This window comes from Canis aureus, chromosome 1, assembly GCF_053574225.1.
Source record: "Canis aureus isolate CA01 chromosome 1, VMU_Caureus_v.1.0, whole genome shotgun sequence".
Classification (NCBI taxonomy): Eukaryota; Metazoa; Chordata; class Mammalia; order Carnivora; family Canidae; genus Canis; species Canis aureus.
In genome coordinates, this window is record NC_135611.1 from 117,493,401 (window position 1) to 117,513,609 (window position 20,209).

Here is a 20,209-nt window from a genome sequence, read left to right on the forward strand (position 1 = left end):
ACGTGGTTGTATGCCCCAGGACTCTCCTCTTTTTCGCTGCTGTATAGTATTCCACGCAGCATTCCACTGTAGACCACGCTGCATCTAATCCGTTCTCTGGATGGTGGAGGTTTGGGTGGCTTGTGGCCATCCCACACCGTGCGGCTACGAACATTCCTTCCTCTACATGTTCCCGGATGGCCGTGTTCCAGTTCTCGAAGATGCACGCTCAGCCTGGAACAGCCGGGTTACAGGTTCCGCGCACTTTCAAATTTATTCAGTAGCACTGTCATCTTTCCCATTCGAAGATGAAGCAACGGCAACAGCGAAGTTAAGTAACTTTGCCAAGATCATGAAACCAAATTGCCTTGAGCCCAGCGATCCTTGCTCCAGAGCACCCACTGCTACGTGGTGGGCAGCTAAGAATTGTTGGGGGCTATGACTGGGAGTTTCATTTCCTGACCCCATTAGTCTGAACTCTGTCCTCATCAGTTAATAATTAACTGACCCCCAAGGAGCCCACAATCCTAAAAGATTTGCCTTGCCCCAGCTACTGCCTGGTTAATCAATCACTGGCCCTGGCCGGGCAAGGGGCACTTGGTAGACCTCCCGCCCCCAGAGCCCCGTTACTCGCCGCAGAAGTGGCCAGGGATTCACGATGCTTCGGACCTGTCGTGTGCTCCGTTCCCAGGGTGGATCCTCCACTGGGGGCTGGCAGCCCCTGAGCTTTGATGGGGGTGCTTTTCATCTCAAAGGCACAGGAGAACTGACACGAGCTTTGCTGGTGCTACGGCTGTGCGCCTGGCCCCCTCTGGTCACACACGGCCTGGTGGTGAGCGGTGCCCCCGGGGATCGGCCTCGGGCATCCCCGAGGCTTGGCCTCTGAGCCCTTCCTCTCTGTCCCTCCAGCTCCAGGCCTGGTCTCAGCGACTCCTGGGCTCCCGGCTCTCGGGAGCGTTTCTCCGAGCATCCTTCTACGGGCAGTTTGTGGCTGGTGAGACAGCAGAGGAGGTGAAGGGCTGCGTCCAACAGCTCCAGACCCTAGGCCTTCGACCCCTGCTGGCGGTACCCATCGAAGAGGAGCCAGACTCAGCTGTCAAGGCTGGGTGAGTAGGGGCCGGGTCCGGGGAGGCGGGGAGGTTGGCAGGAGGGGGGCTGGTGGGCTCCGGAAGCTAATGCCTGCTGGCTGGGCAGCGAGGCCTGGTATGAGGGGAACCTCAGTGCTATGCTTCGGTGCGTGGACATGTCACGAGGCGTCCTGGAGACCCCCAGCCCGACTGGGAACATCCTTATGCAGCTGAAGATGACGGCGCTGACCAGTACTCGGCTCTGTGTAAGGGACGGGCAGGATGGGGAGGGAGGCTACAGCTGCCCACCAGGTCCCCCTCACCCCTCCACCCACCGCCCCATTCCAGAAGGAGCTAACCTCCTGGATCAGAAAACCGGGGGCTTCCTTGGAGCTGAGCCCCGAGAGGCTGGCAGAAGCCATGGACTCTGGGCAGGTAAGGAGCCCAGGCTGTCTGGATGGTTGGTGGGGACTGTGGGGCGGGAGCAGAGTCCTCTGTACTAGGATGTAGCAGCCACCTGCAAGCGGCGTGTCTGAACCATGCAACTACTGCTACTTCCCAGCCTTAGAACAATCGGAATAAACGTGGCTATAGCCCGGGCCGTGGTTGGCATGGACGGAATATATGGGCCACCTGGGGGACCTAGGCGAGGGGGCTGCGGGCTGGGAGTTCTCAGAGGCGGGGGTGAGAGAGTAGCTCTTCCCCAACCAGAAGAAACTAATCAGTATTTGGTCAATCAACTCAGCTATGACTGGAAGTTATGATTAGGCCAGTGGGGTTTTGGTTTAATCATTCATTCATTCATTCATTCATTTCATTTCCATTTACTATTTCTACTTTCCTTGCCATTGACACCCCCTTGACCCTGCATAACGTATTTCTCTTTGTTATTGTTTTGGCAAGTACACTGTTCAGGGGGACATATTTCCCCAACATTTTATTATGAAAACCTTCAAACATACGGAAAAGTCGAGAGAATCTTACAGTGAACACCCATATACCAGCCACTGTTAACATTTAACTTTACCTGCTTGGAATCATATCAGTCCCTCCATCCATTCTTCTGTTTGTCCACCGATCCATTTTATTTTTCAATGCATTTCAAAATTAGTTGCAGGCATCAGCACAGGGCCCTCCGAATGTTTCGGGATACGTATCACCAATTCGAGCTTGATAATTATTTATAGTATTTTATTTCTTTCGAGGAAAAATGTATATACGGTGAAATGTGCAGATTGTAAATGTATCTATTGGTGATTGTATCTATTTGTGGATTTGACAAATACACACACCTGAGCAATTCAAGTCTATCAAGGCACAGAAGATTTTCATCACTGCAGAAAGTTCTGGCATGCTCTTCCCCATCAACCTGAGGGTGTAATTTTAGATGTACACAAATAGCATTGTTACCTATCTCTTTCCATTTTTCACTTTTTCCACTGAGCACTCTGATTTTAAGATCCGTCCAAGAGTCTTTGTGTGCATCTAATCCGTGGCCTCTACCTGCTGCTCCTCGCCACGCAGCTCACGTCTCCCAGGATGGACATGGCGAGGGCGCCTCTGAGTCTCCACCACCACAGACAATGCTGTGGGCGATGTGGTGTCTCTTTCACATTTTAAAAAAATTGGCATTTTGAAAAAAGCGTCACAGGACACATAGAAGCAGGACTCGGGTGTTTCAGAGAATCAGCTCTGGAGTATCACAGACAGTGGGAGCAACTTCTTCCCAGGGCGGTTTTAAGGAATAAAGCCCTGCTTGGCTGGCATCCGATCCCCCGAGGAACAGAGGGGCCTTCCTCGGCCTCTCGTCACATGATTTCCTTGGCGTCCCTAATACCTGGTTTTCCTTTTCCATCTCAGCCAGCTGGTTCTCAAACCATGTTAGGTTCTTCTCTGCTGGTCTCTTCAATACGGAGGCTCCCCCCTCCTCACTCCTTCCTCCCCTCCATGGGACCTTCTTCACCCACGCTGCAGCCTCAGTTTCTCCCCTGGGTACTAGTGAGGCCCACATCTGTCTCCAGCCCCAGCCTCTCCCCTGAGCCCCTGGACATCCTCCAGACTGCCCACACCTACCAGATCCCACCCTGGCTTCCGTGTCTCCCCAGACCCGCTCCCCTTCCTGTCTCCATCTCAGCGACAGCCCCCCATCCCCTGTCTCAGTCCTTGGCTCAGAGGGAGGCAAAGACCGGGTGAGTTAAATATTAGGTGAGGTACCCCAAATAGCACCGGGCACCCAGTAGGCCCTGTCTGAGGGTGGCCATCATATGCAGGCAGTTTCACCAGCTACTAACTCCCCAGGACTTCCCCAAGACTCTGCCCCCAGTCAGGGGAAGAGGAAAAGGTAACTGGGCAGGTGCCTCCTTCTGGAAGGTTTCTCCACTAAGCTGAGGGCAGGGTGGTGTTTGCCACCTTCTCACGGCCTGATCCCGGGGGCCTCCCATTAGCAGACCCAGCCCCCCCACCCAGTCTCCATCTGGACTCTGTTGGATCTGGGTAGAACTAAGTCCCACCTGCTCCTCCTTCTTTAGCTTCCTAATTTCTTTGAACCCAGCTGACTCCTTGAGTGGCCAGCAGTTCACATCCACCCTTAGAATCTCCACAATAAGAACAAGAGTTGGGGGACAACGATTATTTCCACCGTGTTCCTCCAGGGCTGGACGAAATGATGATGGAGATGAACTCCTAGTCCCTGAGGCACTTACTTGCTAGTCGGGGAGAGGCAAGACCAAAGCCAAGATGTACAAGTATAAGTAGGCGTTGCAGGGGGGGAAATAAGGCTAGGGAAGGAGAAGGCAAGAGCCCCAGACAGGGAGTTGCAAATCTGAGCCACGGAAAACCTCGCTGAGAAGATGACATTAAGAAAAACACCCGGAGGAGAGGCAGGAGTGAGGCAAGAGGACATGGAGGGGAAGAGTGTTCCAGGCAGGAGCAGCCAAGCAAAGGCCCTGAGGCTGGAAGGTGCTGGACATGTTGAAGGACTGGCAGGGAGGCCAGCGCGGCTGGAGGGCAGGGGGCTCCGGAGAGCCGAGGAGATGAGAGCAGAGGGGCCCGATGGGGGAAGCCTTGTGGGCTGCAATGACGCAATGAGGCTCTGGCCCTAGAGGAAGGTATTGAGGTCCTAAGACACCCAATAGCAGGTGACACTTGTGGCACCCACTACGAGCTAGCCCCTGCTCACTTCCTACGTGTTAATTCCTAGTCTTCACTCATGGAGCATTAGTCTCCTCGCTGCAGAACGGGGTTTGGAGTAACTGTCCACCAGGATCGTTGTGAAGATTATATATAGGAAGTCACTTATTATCATCATGACAACAGCATGTTTTGAATGCTTATCACGGGCTCGCCCCGTCCCATTCTTTTTTTTTTTTTTTTTTTTAAAGATTTTATTTATTTATTCATGATAGTCACAGAGAGAGAGAGAGAGAGGCAGAGACACAGGCAGAGGGAGAAGCAGGCTCCATGCACCGGGAGCCCGATGTGGGATTCGATCCCGGGTCTCCAGGATCGCGCCCTGGGCCAAAGGCAGGCGCCAAACCGCTGCACCACCCAGGGATCCCCGCCCCGTCCCATTCTTACGTCCAGGCACGTCTTACAGGTCCACACAGCAACTCCACGAGGTAGATGCCATTATCAACTAATTGTTGAAAAAAATAGACAAAACTTGAGACCCAGAGAGATTATATGACTTGTCCAAGGTCACACAGTAAGGGATGGAGTCAGGATTCAAACCCAGATCCGGGGCTCTAAACCATTTATTCAGGTGAATAAATGGTTATTATTCACCTGAATAAATGGTTTCTTTGTGATACGGTTACTTTTCATATTGCTTACAATTTCTCAACTTTTTTCCCTTCTTGGTGGTGGGGGAGAGGAGACACAGGCCCTGGAAGGATCCAGTAACCTGAGCCATTCCCACCTCCCCTGCTGCTCCCCCAGGACCTCCAGATCTCCTGCCTCAACGCCCAGCAAAACCAGCATCTCCAGGCCTCTCTGAGCCGCTTGCACCGGGTAGTACAGGTAACACCTGCCGCGGCCTGGCTCCGCCGCACCTGCTGGGCACCCGGAGGCCTGACCTCTGACCCTCTGACCCTCAGCATGCCCGGGCCCAGCGTGTGAGGATCCTGGTGGATGCCGAGTACACCTTCCTGAACCCTGCTCTCTGTCTGCTGGTGGACGCCCTGGCCCTGCGCTGGAACGGCCCCGGGGAGGGTGGGCCCTGGGTGTGGAACACTTACCAGGCCTATCTGAAGGTGTGTGGTGCACCGTGGGGGACTGCGGGCTGGCGCCCCGGGGCCCTGACCCCAAGCTGCCGGGGTGCTTCGCCAGGACACACACGAGCGGCTGAGGCGGGCCGCGGAGGCCGCTGACAGGGCTGGCCGGGCCTTCGGAGTCAAGTTGGTCCGAGGGGCGTATCTGGACAAGGAGAGAGAGGTGGCTCGGCACCAGGGGACCGAAGACCCCATTCAGCCCAACTACGAGGCTACCAATCAGAGGTAGGACTAGGCCAGCCAGGCCTCTGAGATAAATCATAACATCTAACCCTTCATCACGCACACATCCCATGTGTGTGCACCATCATTTCCTCTCCCTGGGCCAGGACCTCATCACTTCCCACTTGAACAGCAGCCTCCTCCTTGGGCTCCCTGCTCCCTCCTTTGTCCACCCCTCACCCCCATCCCAGTCTGTACCCCCACAGGCAGCCAGAGGGAGCCTGTTAATAAGTCAAATCCTGTCCCTCCTCAGCTCAAAACCCTTCCATTGCTCCCACTGCACCTCAGTAAAACCCCAAATCCTTCCAGCAGCTCCCAGGCCCCATGTTCTGTGATCTCCTCACCTCAGACTCTGCTTCTCACTCACTGCACTCCAGCCACACTGGCCTCCTTGATGATCCCCAGGGCCTTTGCACTTCCTGTTTCCACCGCCTAGAACATTCTCCCTCCAGACAGCTGCATGGCTCACTCTCTCATCTCCTTAGGTCTCTACTTATCGGTATGTCCTCGGGGGACCATCCCTGCCCTCCCTGTCAAAAATTAGAACACCCACACCTACTCTCTTCCTGAATTTATTTTTCTCTTTAGCACTTGCCGGTGTCTGAGGTTCTATACACTTTCGTATTCAATTGCACATTGTCTGTCTCCCCCTCCAGAATGCGGGCCCCCAGGAGGACAGGGGTTTCTGATTTGTTGAGCACCCAGTGCTTGGAACTGAGCCTGCTACAGGGCAGGTGCTCAGTACAGATCTGTTGAACACGTAAACGACCCCCAAGCAGTAGGTACTGTTATCTCACACGCACGCGCACACACACTCCATTTCTCAGAGGAAGGAACCCAGGCACAGAGAGGTGGAATCGCTTACTCAAGGTCACATAGCTAGTAAGCGGCAGGGCCAAGTTTTGCACCCAGCAGACTGGCTCTAGAACCTGAACTCTCATCCACCTCAAATCACTCTGTGTGGGGAGCAAAATATGGGTGAGCCCCTGGGGCCCCCATCCCATGGCCCTGGGAGGAAGGAAATTGTTCCTTTACTTTCTGATCACCTGACTTAGATCAGGACCTGTGCTGGCCCCTGGCCCCAGTAGCAACCAAGGTGGTCCCCAAGCCTTGTCCTTACAAAATCTGCCTCCATTTCACACTGGATCCAGGAGAGGTATGTAGAGTTACAGAGACTGACCCAAGCTCACAGGGCAAGTGGCCACATCACGGTCGGAACCTAGGCTTGCATCCAAGGACCATGGGGGCTTTTTTTTTTTTTTTTTTTTTATGATAGTCATACAGAGAGAGAGAGAGAGAGGCAGAGACATAGGCAGAGGGAGAAGCAGGCTCCATGCACTGGGAGCCCGACGTGGGATTCAATCCCAGGTCTCCAGGATCGCACCCTGGTCCAAAGGCAGGCGCTAAATCGCTGCGCCACCCAGGGATCCCCCATGGGGGCTTTTATGTACGTTTGTATCCCACGGTCTTTTTTTTTTTTTGTATCCCACAGTCTTAATCACCGGCACCATTATTATTCTTTTTACTGAGATATGATCCATTATTATTTTTTACTGAGATATGACCCATAAAATCCACCCTTTCAAAGTATACGATTCAGTGGATTTTAGCATATTCACAATGTTGTGCAACCATCACCACTAATTCCAGAACATTCCATCACCCCCCTAAAGAAACCCCATGTCCTTAGCAGTCCCTTCCCATGCTCCTCCCCTTAGCCCCGGCACATTTTGTTTAGCCACTCATCAGCTGATGGATCGCTTCCAATTTAGGCTATTGTGACTAGTGCCGCCATGAACATTCGTGTGCACATTTTTCTATAAATACACATTTTCCATTCTCTTGAAAGCTCAATTGTCTAGGAGTGGAATCGCTGGGTTGTATAGTAACCCCCTCTTTAACTTTTGAGGAATGGCCAGATGGTTTTCCAAAGCTGCTGCACCATTTTGCAAAATTCACATATTATATATTCTGAAAAAATAATAAATTTATGCCACTAAAAATCAAAGTGATATGGGGTGCTTGGGTAGCTCAATCAGTTGAGCGTCAGACTCTTGGTTTTGGCTCAGGTCATGATATCAGGGTTGTGAGATCGAGCTCCACATAGGGCTCTGTGCTGAACATGGAGCCTGCTTGGGATTCTCTCTTACCTCTCTCTCTGCCCATCTCCCCTGCCTGCTTGCACTTTCTAAAAATAATAATAATAAAATCAAAATGCTACGAAAATTAATACACTGGGGCACCTGGGTGGCTCAGTGGTTGAGCATCTGCCTTTGGCTCAGGTCGTGATCCCAAGGTCCTGGGATTGAGTCCCACATTGGGCTCCCTGCGTGGAGCCTGCTTCTCCCTCTGCCTGTGTCTCTGCTTCTCTCTGTGTGTGTGTCTCTCATGAATAAATAAATAAAATCTTGAAAAGAAAATGAATACACTGACATATCTCACTTCCACCCAAATCCCCATCTCATTTTGGAGTCTCCTTGCTCTTCACAGGTGACTACTTTTGTTAGTTTCTTACACATTTCCTAAGTTCCTTCATCCATAAACAGGTAAACACAGAGATTTCTGTGTGCAAAGGGCATCATGTCTACACACTGCCCCTTGCTTTTCCCTTCAGCTGCATAACTTATTTTTTTAAATTTTATTTATTTATGAAAGACACACACACACACACACACACACACACACACACACACACAGGCAGAGACACAGGCAGAGGGAGAAGCAGGCTCCATGCATGAAGCCTGATGTGGGACTCGATCCTGGGTCTCCGGGAACACACCCTGAGCGGAAGGCAGACACTCAACTGGTGAGCCACCCAGGCGTCCCCAGCTGCATAATTTAAAGCCAGGATAAAAAAAAACCCAGGCCCTGGAGCATCAGACAGCCTAGGTTCAAATCCCAGCCCAGTCACTTTTAGCTGTGTGACCTGGGGAGAAGCTTCATTCAATCTTCCCCTCCTTAAAATGGGGATAACCAGGACATCTACTTCACGGAGCTGACTTGAGAGTCAGATGAGTGTGTGTGCGTCAGGCAGGACCCCAAGGGAGGGCAGCCCCGGTAGCTCAGCGGTTTAGCACTGCCTTCAGCCCAGGGCCTGATCCTAGAGACCCAGGATCCAGTCCCACGTCGGGCTCCCTGCATGGAGCCTGCTTCTGTCTCTGCCTCTCTCTCTCTCCTCTCTCTCATAAATAAATAAAATCTTTTTTTTTTTTTAAAGGACCCCAAGGGAAAAAGAACTCTGAGCAAAGGAGTTTAACTAAGGGAAATGTAGTAAAATGCACTCTCCCTATTGAATGTGGGGAAGGTTAGGGGAGCCACAAGGAAGATCAAGGAACCCCGGAACCCCTAAGAGCATGAAGCCATAATGACCGCTGTTCCATAGCTTAGGAAGAGGGGCCACCCTAAGGAGGTGTCACCACACACAGGGGACAGTCAGCGGAGGCCGGGGAGGGGGTTACGGGGTGAAATACCCCAAGCTCTCTCTCTCCCCACCTTCGGATCTCCTGCCGGTTACTCCATGGGTGACACAGCTTCCCAAGGGGCAGAGACGGGCAGATCTGGGAGGTGATGGAGAATAACCAGGGCGGTGTGTGGAGTCCTTAGCTGGGCACATGGCCTAAGGCCAGCTGGGAGCACATTCACCAATTTGCCTCCGTTTTTAGTGCCTGGCGCTGCACTCGCTCTTGTGCACCACCACGCATTTTAGCCAGTGCCCACTTACAGCTGGGGTCGCGCTACTGCCACTCCTGTTCAGTGGCCAACACCGCAGTGAATGACTGTAGGTAAATGTCACCTTGTGCCTGTGATGAGGCCCTTTGCTCTGAGGCTGCCATTGCACCAGGGGCTTCATGACACCCTCATCTCACCCCATCTGCAATAGCCCTGTTAGGGGACCTTAATCCTTATAAGGGAGGTAAAAGGCCCAGTGAAGGGCCATCCCTTGTAGCAGGGGCAGGTGAAATGGGGGGGGGGACTTTCTGGCTCCAGAGTACTTGCCCTTGGGCACCCCACCTCCCAAGGACAGGGTTCCCTAGCCCCTGGGGCCTGACCCTTCATCACCGGAAGCCATAAGCTAAACAGAACACTTCCCTTCAGTTACAGCCGCTGTCTGGAGCTGATGCTGACTCAAGTGTCCCACCGGGGCCCCATGTGCCACCTCATGGTGGCTTCCCACAATGAGGAATCTGTTCACCATGCCACCAAGCGGTACGTAGGGGAATGGGAACTAGATATCCACAAGAAGGCCCCCTTCCTTCCTCTTCCTTGCTCACATGCCAGGGATGAGCAAAGGGTGGTGGACATGGAATAGGGGGAGGAAAGCGATGGGCCAGTAGGTTCACAGGGATTCTGGGGGAGGCCAGTCACAATATCTAACCCTTGTAGGCTAAACCTGTAGACCCTGTAGGCCCCAGCTAAATAAGACATTTGTCCTTATTTGCTGGGGCCTAGGGAGGCCTGAAGGCTCCAGAGAAGGAGCTGATACCCACTGGGGAGATTTCAGGGGCCTGAGAACAGTGGTTATTTATCACTAAGTTTAGAAGAACTTCAAAATTTTAATAACTGCAACAGCCGTATGAGTGCATGATGGCTGACTTCCAGCTCTGGATCCAGCTGCTGTCTGGATTGATGATGTGGCCTTTTCTATAGCATGTGGGACCTGGGCATTCCTCTGGATGGGCCTGTCTGTTTTGGACAACTTCTAGGGATGTGTGACCACGTCTCCTTGGCATTGGGTATGTGAACGATCCATTCTCCCCATGTCCCACCACCATGCTCCATCAGCATGTGCGCCCCCCCTGCCCTAGGCCTCATCCCCATCCCCCCAGCCAGACCCCTTTCCCCACTCCCAACCAGTGCCTGACCAGGCTCCCATCCAGAGCCTGCAGCCGGCCCAGCCACCAGACTCTTCCAGAGAGATTTGTTGTTCCCATATCTGAAGGCCTTGCACGCCTGTCTCTGAGCCTGCTGTCTGTTGTTTTGGCTGGTTCTTGATCATGGTGTCTTGTTTCCCCGGTGCCTTATTATCTTTGCTGTGCAGCTGCCCGGGGTCTGAGACCAGAAGATTTGTGTTTTCTTCTGCCAGGTGCTAAGGGGTACAGAACCACTTTACCCTAAATTCAGGGCTTGAGGTTTCCTGAGGCATCTCAGTGATGCAAATTTGAGCTACAAATATGTGAGGCTAATCCACGGCCTCGATCCCTCAGAGATGGGTTTCTGTTTTCTTCTCTGTTCCACTTATGGCCAAGGCCACAATTCTCTGTGAGTGGGGGAAGGTGGGAGGGTTGATTTCTGGTGAACTCTGACGCTGAGGGCGCAGCTTAATTTGAGCAGGTGCTCCATTACAACTCTCACCCTGGTCAGGCTCTGGGCCTCGATTTCAGCACCCCCTCAACTCTGTGAGGTCAACAAGTAGCTCGATTTTGCCTTCAGGGTGGAAGTGCTTCCTGTACGTTCTTCCCTCTTTGGGTTCTCAGTTTCTCTTAATGCTCAGGTTAGTAAATTCCTTACTCTTTTGGTAGGATTTTAATAACTTTAGGAAGATTTTCTAAATGTTTACTGCAGGATTTTAAGTTTTTTCAGTGGGAGATTTTGTCCAACTCACCTAGACTGCCAGGTTCTCAGAGATGGAAGTCTCTGTTCCAGATGTGGCCTCTCCCTGAACAGGAGGAGTTCACGCCCTGCCAACACTCTCCCCACAGGGCAGGCCGGCTATGCCGTGTATAAGTCCATCCCTTATGGTTCCCTGGAGGAGGTGATCCCCTACCTGATCCGGAGGGCCCAGGAAAACCGGAGCGTGCTGCAGGGTGCCCGCAAGGAACAGACGCTGCTCAGCCAAGAACTCAAGCGGAGACTGCTGAGACGGGGCCTGAGGGCACCCCATTAGCATCCCCAGGGGGCACGTGGTTAATAAAGATCCTGAGCTATTGCCCAGGCTGCTGCCCTGCACAGAGGCTGCCTCCTTGGGGAAAGGCTATTCTCTCTCTCTCTCTCTCTCTCTAAGATTTATTTATTTGAGAGAGAGAGCATGAGTTTTTGGGAGGAGCAGAGAGAGAGGGAGAACCAGACTTTACTGAGCAGGGAGCCCTATGTGAGGCTCTATCTGGGGACTCTGGGTTATGACCTGAGCCAAAGGCAGATACTTAACCAACCAAGCCACCCAGGTGCCCCATGGGAAGGGCTACTCTTGACCTTCGTCAGGGCTTGCAGCTCTTGAGAGACTGCTAGCTGACCCTAGAGCACAGCAAGGGTATCGATCACAGGCAGGCCAGACAATGGCACCTTTGGTGCCAGACTTCAGGGCTTGGACTCTGCCCCAAGGGCCAAGCGGAGTCAGGAGGGTTTCACGTAAGGGAGAGACAGGGTTTGGCTTTAGGAAAAGTCCCCCGGCTACCATGCAGTGGGTGTCCCAGAGTGGGGCGACAGGCTGGGAGCCCAAGGAAAGCTGGACTAAGAAACCCCCGCTGCCAGCTGGAGCAGGGCAGGGCTGTATCAACCGGAGGGGGGCTGGTGGGGAGGACCAGCTGGAGGCTGAGAGGCTGGATGGGAGGGAGGCAGAGGGCGAGGCCCAGGGCTCTGGCTGGAAGAGGGGGGACCCTGAGATGGGGATGGGGGAGGAAATGTAATTTGGGGGAGATGCTCCTAGTGTGGGGGCTGGTGGATGGGAGGGTCCCAGGGGACTTCCAGGGGGAGCTGTCCAGGACACTGCGGGGCCCCAGGCTCAGGGCAGAGAGACGAGGCTGGCGCAGGGAAAGAAGGGACAGTCGGGGGGGGGTGGTGGTGGTGAGAAGCGTGGGAAGAAGACCGCGGAGGACAGGGAGGGCCCAGCACCTCGAGCCCCCGGAAGGCGGAAGAGGCGTTCCAGGTGCAGCAGAGCCCACAGCTCTGGGGGGGGGCATCGCCTCGGGTTCTCTCGCACCGCCTCGGGGCTGGGGGGCGCCTCTCAGGCGAAGCGGCTACTGCAAGCGCAGACGTGGCAAGCAGCCACTGGTGCGCATGCGCCTCTGATGCCCGAGCGGGAGTGCCTGGGTCACGTGGCAGGCACGTGGTGAGTGCTGCGGGAGCCCAACGGTAGGTGCGCAGACCCCGGGCTGGGGCCTAGGCCCCTGACCCTCCTGGAGCTTACGGCCCTCCGGCTAGACCCCGCCCCCAGGCCGCTGCCCCCCAGCCTGAGACCCCCTCCTACCCCCACCTCTAGGCCGCACACCCCACCCCGCACCCAGACGCTTCCCTGAACCTCAGTCCGAGTCCCCAACCCTGAGACCCTCCCCCAGCCTGCAGAGCCTGCCTCAGGGCCTTTGCACCAGCCCCAGCCCTCGGACTAGGACTATCCTCCTCCCTAACACTGCCCCGCCCAGCCTGGAGACCCCCGTCCTCTCCGTCCCAACCCTCAGGCCCTTCTTCCGCCAGACTCCTTCCCTGAACCCCTAGACTCCTTTCCTCCTTATCCCTGGAGCCCTTACAGCTCCTCCGCGCAGCCCGAATGCCCAGAATGCCGCCCTCAGACTCCCTGAACCAGGGCCTGGCCCCAGGCCCGCCGCTCTCCCAGACCCCACCCCTTTCCTCATCCGACACCTAACAGCAAAGCAGACCCCTCCCGAGGCCCCTGCCTTCTCCCGCGGCCCTCCAGGGTCCCCAGAGGTCCAGCCTTCGCTGTCTCCTGCCCGCATGAGACCCCGGAGGTGATCCCTGCCCGGGAGCTGACCGTCCGGAGCCCACAGATGCCCTCCCTGCGCTCCCACTTCCCGGTGGAGCTGGGCTCTGTTAGGGATCCAGAAGCCCAGGTGGGACGACTGCACCGCCTGGCTGTGGCCGGGGGCCCGGGCTGGGGCCTGGCCCGGCTCCTGCGGAGAGGTGAGGGTTCGCGGCTGGGCCGCGTGGGGGGCCAGGCCAAGAGGCAGCGTGGTCAGAGGTCAGACGTGCGCCGGCCGGTGTGCGCCAGCCTCTGTCGTCTATGCTGGGGATTTAGGGATGACCTTCGGGTCATTGGGAGCGAAGTCTATCATGAGAATTTAAGAGAGTGAGGAGGATGAAGTAGATACACGGAAAGGGTGGCTTTGGGGATGGGGTGCTACTTGGGCCCCACAGTAAAAGAGCCGTGGAGGGTGGGGGAAGCACTTCAGAAAAGTGGAATAGCCACTGTAAAGGGCTTGAAGTCAGAACAAGGTTGTGTTTTTTTTTTTTTTTTTTTTAAGATTTTACTTATTTATAAGAGACACACAGAGAGAGGCAGAGAGACACAACACAAGCAGGCTCCCTGCGAGGAGCCCGACTTGGGACTCGATCCCCGGTCTCCAGGATCACACCCTGAGCTGAAGGTGGCGCTAAACCGCTGAGCCACCCCGGGCGACCCTAGAACAAACTTTAAGCAGCAGCAGGGAGACTCTGGGAGAGGGCTGAAGCTCAGGCGCAAGCAACAGGCAGGAGGTGTGTGAATTCTGTGAGGTTTTGCCCCGTGTGTGATGGGAAGCCATTGGAGTTGTGGGCAGGAAATTAACATCTAATTTACAATTTCCATTTTTCATTGATTTTTGCAAGTCGACTGGGGTTCTGGCCACTTCCTAAACTTAATTAATAGTTGTGATTTTTTATTCTTTGACATTTTTTATTACCTAAAGATGGTGACAATTTGATCTCAGCCCTTTAAACTCTAATTCTTTTTTTTTTTTCCCTCGTGTAAAGTGTTGGGCAGAACTCCCAAACCTTGTTGTCCATGGACATCTCTTTCCTTGTTCTTGATATCAAAGGGAATTAATCTGTACTTCTGCATTAAGTATCATTCATGGGTGCTCTTCGGGTTTTGGTATGTAATTGTTACGAAGGGAGGGAGTTCCCATCTACTCATAGTTTTTTGAGGTATTTGCTCCCCTCAATCATAAGTAAGTATTGAATTTTATTTTTATTTATTTAATTTACTGATTCATTACTTACATATACCACCCAGTGCTCATCATAACTACTGCCCCCCAGTTAGCCCACCCCCCCACCCATCTCCCTCCATTAGCCCTCGGTTTGCTCTCTATCCTTGAGAGTCTCTAATGGAAGTTCGGGATTTTATCAGGTGCTTTTTCTGTATCTACTGAGCTGAATGTGATTTTTATTTATTTTTATATTTTTAAAAATATTTATTTATTTATTTATTTATGATAGATATATATATATATATATAGAGAGAGAGAGGCAGAGACACAGGAGGAGAGAGAGAAGCAGGCTCCACGCCAGGAGCCCGATGCGGGACTCAATCTTGGGACTCCAGGATCGCACCCTGGGCCGAAGGCAGGCTCTAAACCGCTGAGCCACCCAGGGATCTCCTGATTTTTATTTTTTGATCCATGGATGTGTTTTCCTACATTGATTGATTTTCTTATGTTGAATCATCCTTGATTTCTGGGAATAAATCAGTTGGATAATCCCTTTTACTTTCTTTACAGGTTTAGTGTATACGGTCAAACATGAAATTGAAATATAAGTTCATTTTTGGTTCTGGAAACTTAACTGGTTTTGGAATTAGGGTCATACTAGCCTCATAAAAGGAGACTTGCCCCCCCTCTTTATTTTTGGAACAACTTGTATAAGATTATGTATACAAAAAATGAAATGATTACCATTGTAATGATTATATCACGCAGTGATTTGTGTTTTAAGAAGACCCTTCTGCAGGGCAAGACAAATACAGAAAACCAGTTAGCATGCCATGGCAAAAGACCGTGGGCTTCCAAGTAAAAAAGAATGCAGTAAATGTGATATTCAGATGTTCCTAAAGGACCTCATTTGGAGGGATTTTATGACAGAGACTGTCATAAAGCTGGGTTGGGCCAAGCGCATGATTGATTTTTGCCATATCTGCCTAGGACATAGGAGTGCAAGGACAAAGACACCAAGCATTTGCCCTCGGTAGGGATGTGGGCGAGGGCCTACAGGAAGAACTGGGATGACAGGGGCAGGGGGGAGGGGTTGGGGGAGGACCTGAGCAGAATGATCCCAGGAAGGGATTGGCATAGGTGAGGTGGAGAGAAAGTTGCTACTTGGATTCAGCTCTTAGACGCAGCATTCAAAAATAACCGTGAGAGATTTCCTGATAAAATCCAAAGATTTTGATTTTCTTGAAGAACTAGGTGCTGGCCGCACGGGGCCTGTACACGTATACTGAATGCACACACGGAGCACCTGGACTGTGCCCGAGGCTCCTGTAGGCCGGGGTCCCTGAGGAGTTCACTTGCCCCCAGCCCCTGGGTACCTTTGTGTGATTTTGACACTTCTGGTATGGCAGATGGGTGTCGGCTTGGCAAGTGGATGTCACCTCTCGTTGCAACTCTATGGACCTATTAACAGCAAGCACTGTGTTGAGACAGATTCTGAGCAGAGTCCCTGACGGTTGGAGGGTGGGGGTTCCAGAACATACAGATAGAACCTGGAGTTGAGGGTCACCCAGGCAACGAGGGACTGCGGGGACTGGGAATTGGCAGAGGTGTGGCATAGCAGCCCCAGGACCTCTGCCTCTGGAGACAGTCCTAAGCCCTGCTGCCCCTCAGTCGTCCAGGTGGATGGTGAGAACTCTGCTGGGCAGACCGGGCTCTTCCTTTCGGCGCTGCTGGGCCGCAGCTCTGCCGTGCAGCTCTTGCTGTCCTTTGGCGCCAACCCCAACCAGTGAGTGGACCGACGGCGGTGCCCCCGCGCTCCCAGGGGTCTGAGTCTGAGCCTGAGAGAGCCAGGGCTTTCTTCCCCAGTGGGGGACCTCATGACACCCTTCCGCCCCCAGTGAGCTCCCCTTTGTTCTCTAGATTAACCCCTTGTCCTCCAGTGACTGTTCCCGTTCCCCTGGCACCTCCTGTGCTCACCGGACACCCTCACCAAAGACCCCACCGTGTCCCCAGGTGACCCCTCCTGTTCCAGTGATCACTTCCTGTGCTCGCTCTGACTCCTCTCATGCCTCCATGCTCCCGTCCTGCCACCTCTTGTCCCCATCCCGCCCCTCTCCTAATCCATCTCTGTCCTCCCTGTTCCGCTGCAGTCGCTGCCTCGATGGCAGCACCCCTGTGCACGCGGGCGCCTTCTCGGGCCGCAGCCTGGTGATGCTGCACCTGCTGCAGGCGGGGGGTGACCTGCGTCTACATGACCGGCAGGGCCGCACGCCTCGGGACTGGGCAGAGCAGGGTGGTGCGAAGGAGAGCCGGAAGGTGCGCGGTGGCCCAGGGCAGGTGGGGGCGTATGGAGCCGGCACCCCCACCTGCTTCAGTGCACAGGTCCCCCACCCAGGTGCTGGAACTGCTAGAGCTATGTCGAGCCCATGTATCTGCACTCGTGCACGGCAGCCAGCTGGTGGCCAGTGCATCCCTGGGCCCGTGGCACGCTGGCTCTGGACGCAGCCCGCGTGGCTCCCTGTCCTTGCTGTGGCGGGCGCGCGCGGACAGGTAACTACCCGCATCCTGGAGCCCACTCACCCGTACCCCCAGGCGCCCAGGACTTAGCCCTGGACCTCCCTTTGCCCCAGGGTACCGAGGCCGGTGCAGATCAGAAGATGCCCCCAAATCCCAGCCTTGGGGTTTGGCCAGGTAAGCGGGAGAGGTTGGGGGAGCAGGGAACCCCCCTGTCCGTTTTGTGCCTCATAGCCCCGCTCCCCATCCCCAGCTGAGCAGCCTATGGCCACTGGGGCTGGCAACAGGCATACCCCTCGCGGACCCCAAGGAGCTGCTGCCAGCCCAGGGCGAGCCCGACCGCACCTATGAGAGCAGCTCCCACACCCTCATGGCCAAGTGAGAGAGGGCCCCTCCCAACCCCCACCCCCCACCCCCCACCCCCACCCCACCCCCGACCTAGCTGTCCAGCAGAGTTCTGGGAGGTGTCCAGCTCCCCTCCTCCCCTCGCAAGGAAGACACCCCCCCCGCCCCACCCCATCTCAGACCCATGCTCTTCCCCCCCCCCCATTCTCTAGCCTCCTGTGGAGGGGCCACCCCGTGACAGCTCGGCAGCTGAAGGCCCCGGGAACTCAGCCCGACGTGCTGTTGGCTGACCTTGAGCACTGCAGGTACAGGGGAACCCCCCTGCCCCCCAGCCTTGCCGCAGGCGGGCCCAGCCCCACAGAGCAGTCTCCTGCCTGCCCTCCAGACAACGGAAAGCCCGGAGCGTGGCAGTGGCCCCGTTACCGTCTTCCCGGTGCGCCAGCTCCCGGAGTGGCCCCCCGCCTCCCCGCTGTACAGTGGTTCGGTCCCGTGTGCTGTGGGCCCCAGCCCAGGGAGAGGGGAGCGTGCGGGGAGGGGGCACAGGGCGGCAGGACCTGGGCGCTGGCCCCGTGAGCCAGGCCTCAGTCTCTCCTCGTCTGGGGGCTGGTGCAGATGGGGCCTCCCTGTGAGCGGCCCGCTCTCCTCCCGCCAGCGCCCTGCACCACCCCAACCTGTTGCTGCTGATGGCGCTGAGCCCCTCGGCGGACCTGTCGGGGCTGTGCTTGCTCTTCGAACCCGTGTGGCTGGGCTCCCTGCACGTGGTGCTGCACCCACGGGGGCCGAGCCAGGGGCGGCCGTGCGCCGTGCCGGGCCTGCTGCCTGGCCACCTGCTGCTGCAGGTGCTGGAGGCCCTGCTGTTCCTGCAGGCGCGCTGGCGGGCCCATGGCGGCCTCAGCTCCCACGCTGTGCAGCTGGTACGGCCGGGCCTGGCCAAGGTGGGCGGCCTAGAGCATGGGCGCCCCCTGCACCGGCGCTGGCTGCAGCCCGGGTGAGTGCCTGCCTCGCCCGCCGGCCCCTCATCCGTGGGGCGGCCCCCCTCCCGGCTCACCAGGCCCCTCGGCCTCCTCCGCAGGCCACAGCAGGGCTACTCCCGGGAAGGCCCAGGCCCGGGGCTGCCCCCGCCTCCCGAACTGTACCCGTGGCTGCCACTTGAGCTCATCTGCGGTGACACGCCTGCGGCCACCTCGGATCTCTACAGCTTTTGCATCCTGGCCCAGGAGGTCTTCACTGGTCAGTGAGTGATCCTACCCCCTGCCCCACTGAGCCAGCCCCTCCTGTTTGGGTCCCCCAATCGTGCTTCCTCACAGGAGAGCTGCCCTGGGCTGGGAGAGAGGGGCCTGAGGTGAAGGCTAAGTTGGAGGCAGGTGAGAGCCCGACCCTGGACCCCCTGGTGCCGGCCCCCTACCAGGCCCTGGTTCAGGCTGGGCTGGGCCTAGGGCCCGCTGACCGCTGGGGCAGCCTGCAGAACACTCGATACCTGCTGCGGGAGGCCATGGCCCAGGTACAGGACAGGTTGGCAGGGGTGGGTGGTAGCCATGGAACCTTAGGCAGGCCTCACGTTGCACACTCAGCCTCCTCTCCGCAGGACTCAGCTCCTGGGGTGAGCTCTCTGATGCACGGGACCACACAGTGCCCTGTGTCTCAGGGTTTCCTCCCAGGTTAGAGGGCACGGAGTGGGCGGTAGCGGGTGCTGAGCTCAGCTCTGCTCTCCCCACTCCAACCAACTGGTCTGTGCCCCCCAGAGACCCTGTACTGTGAGGTGGCTCCCAGAGCCAAGACCACACCCAAGCCTGTGTCCCCTGTGATGTCCCTAGGCCCCTCCCCATGCCAGGTAGGAGCCAGAGCAGGGCTATGGAGGACCAAGGGAGCTGTGGGGCACCTGGGCAACCTATGCCAGCTCCTGCCATTATCTCCGCAGGCCCTGAAGACTCCTGAGGTCACAGGCCACTGCAGAGTCCAGAGGGCCACTGTCTGGGACTCAGGCAGCAGCTTGACTCTAGGCAGTGGCCCAAGTCCCTGTCCCATCCTCTACCCAGGCTCCAGCCCCACAGCCAGGGTCAGCCTGCACCGCTGCCTGGAGCCCAGCTCAACAGTATGAATACCCCAGGGCCCTGCACAGCCATCCCTTTGTTAATCTGGGACCCCTCCCCCCAGCTGTCACCAATACCAACTTCCCTGGCTGCCTCTCCTTTGACTAGGGACCCCCAGGACTCCCTAACTGTCCTCTCACTGACCTGTGCCCCCTGACCAACCCGACTTCCCCCAGGGCCCTGCCCTTGCACTCCAGCCTTCAGGACTCAGCCTCCCTGCTGGGGACCCAGGGCTCTGTGGAGCAGTGTGAGAGGAACTCAGCCAAGACCCCAGCCCTGCAGGGGCTACAGTGGCACACACACAGGGCTGCCCTGCTGCCCCCGCTGCCCTGTGAGCCCATCCCCCGCCTGCCCACCCACACCCTGGAGGCTGCTGGCAGGGAAGGCCACAAGGGTGGGTGAAGCAGAAGACCCCGAGCCCATCCCCTGTCCTGAGCTCCATGGCTATTGGGTGGCAGCACCGGCCTTTTTCCCCTGCAGGCCCCCAGTCCTGAGCTGATCACAGGAGGTCTCTTCTCCAGCCTGCAGAAGTAAGAAATGGGCCCTGCTGGGGGCCCCCTCCCGGGCCCATTCCTCATCCCTAAGGTCACCACGGCTCCACCCGTATCCCACTACTCCCCAGGATGGACCTGCTGGAGGAGATCTTAGCAGAGCTGCAAGGTGGATGCCAACTTGGAGACAAGCCCAGCCTCAACCCTGCTCTTGACACAGATTCTTAGAGTGCCCATGACTGCCTCTCTGCAGATACCACCCCCCTCAGAGCCTCCCAGGAGTGACTTCCCATTCAGCACTTGCTGAAATGATAAAGTGAAAAAGCAACCCATCTGTCTCGGCCTCTTTGTTCAGGGTCTGGCCCCAGCGTGACA

The 20,209-nt window shown here is 55.9% G+C and overlaps 2 protein-coding genes and 1 long non-coding RNA gene across 9 annotated transcripts; 2 read left to right on the plus strand and 1 right to left on the minus strand.

Moving 5' to 3' along the window:
- Positions 1–546: 546 nt before the first annotated feature.
- On the plus strand, positions 547–11,482 carry PRODH2 (proline dehydrogenase 2). Its single transcript, XM_077854287.1, has 10 exons — positions 547–811; positions 889–1,085; positions 1,174–1,312; positions 1,395–1,481; positions 4,983–5,063; positions 5,141–5,296; positions 5,373–5,539; positions 9,632–9,742; positions 10,184–10,269; positions 11,236–11,482. The coding sequence occupies exons 1-10, from the start codon at positions 638–640 to the stop codon at positions 11,418–11,420; spliced, it is 1,383 nt and encodes a 460-aa protein (XP_077710413.1). The 5' UTR covers positions 547–637; the 3' UTR covers positions 11,421–11,482.
- On the minus strand, positions 4,604–17,301 carry LOC144287055 (uncharacterized). The gene is made up of 3 exons (XR_013354969.1): positions 15,771–17,301; positions 5,282–5,459; positions 4,604–4,680 (listed from the first exon to the last, which is right to left on the minus strand). It is a non-coding gene; the product is annotated as an uncharacterized LOC144287055 (long non-coding RNA).
- On the plus strand, positions 12,615–20,162 carry LOC144287016 (inactive serine/threonine-protein kinase TEX14-like). Of its 7 annotated transcripts, XM_077854250.1 has the most exons (16): positions 13,252–13,387; positions 13,729–13,960; positions 16,066–16,180; positions 16,545–16,710; positions 16,790–16,944; positions 17,025–17,085; positions 17,162–17,286; positions 17,466–17,558; positions 17,906–18,241; positions 18,326–18,483; positions 18,561–18,754; positions 18,839–18,911; positions 18,996–19,084; positions 19,172–19,345; positions 19,824–19,873; positions 19,966–20,162. In XM_077854250.1, the coding sequence occupies exons 4-16, from the start codon at positions 16,606–16,608 to the stop codon at positions 20,060–20,062; spliced, it is 1,710 nt and encodes a 569-aa protein (XP_077710376.1). In that variant the 5' UTR covers positions 13,252–13,387; positions 13,729–13,960; positions 16,066–16,180; positions 16,545–16,605; the 3' UTR covers positions 20,063–20,162. The 7 variants fall into 7 exon arrangements, with proteins under 7 accessions (XP_077710392.1, XP_077710400.1, XP_077710358.1 ...); XM_077854226.1 differs by lacking the exon at positions 13,729–13,960 and having other exon boundaries at positions 12,623–13,387; XM_077854260.1 differs by lacking the exons at positions 13,729–13,960; positions 17,906–18,241 and having other exon boundaries at positions 12,625–13,387.
- Positions 20,163–20,209: the final 47 nt, after the last annotated feature.

Bases quoted from the DNA above. Each gene is read 5' to 3' on its own strand.
- PRODH2 (XM_077854287.1), top strand. From the start codon at position 638: ATGCTTCGGACCTGTCGTGTGCTCCGTTCCCAGGGTGGATCCTCCACT. The intron at 812-888 runs GTGAGCGGTGCC...CTGTCCCTCCAG, and splicing joins TGGTCACACACGGCCTGGTG to CTCCAGGCCTGGTCTCAGCG. The intron at 9,743-10,183 runs GTACGTAGGGGA...CCTTTTCTATAG, and splicing joins GTTCACCATGCCACCAAGCG to CATGTGGGACCTGGGCATTC.
- LOC144287016 (XM_077854226.1), top strand. From the start codon at position 13,255: ATGCCCTCCCTGCGCTCCCACTTCCCGGTGGAGCTGGGCTCTGTTAGG. The intron at 16,181-16,544 runs GTGAGTGGACCG...GTTCCGCTGCAG, and splicing joins TTTGGCGCCAACCCCAACCA to TCGCTGCCTCGATGGCAGCA. The intron at 16,711-16,789 runs GTGCGCGGTGGC...TCCCCCACCCAG, and splicing joins GTGCGAAGGAGAGCCGGAAG to GTGCTGGAACTGCTAGAGCT.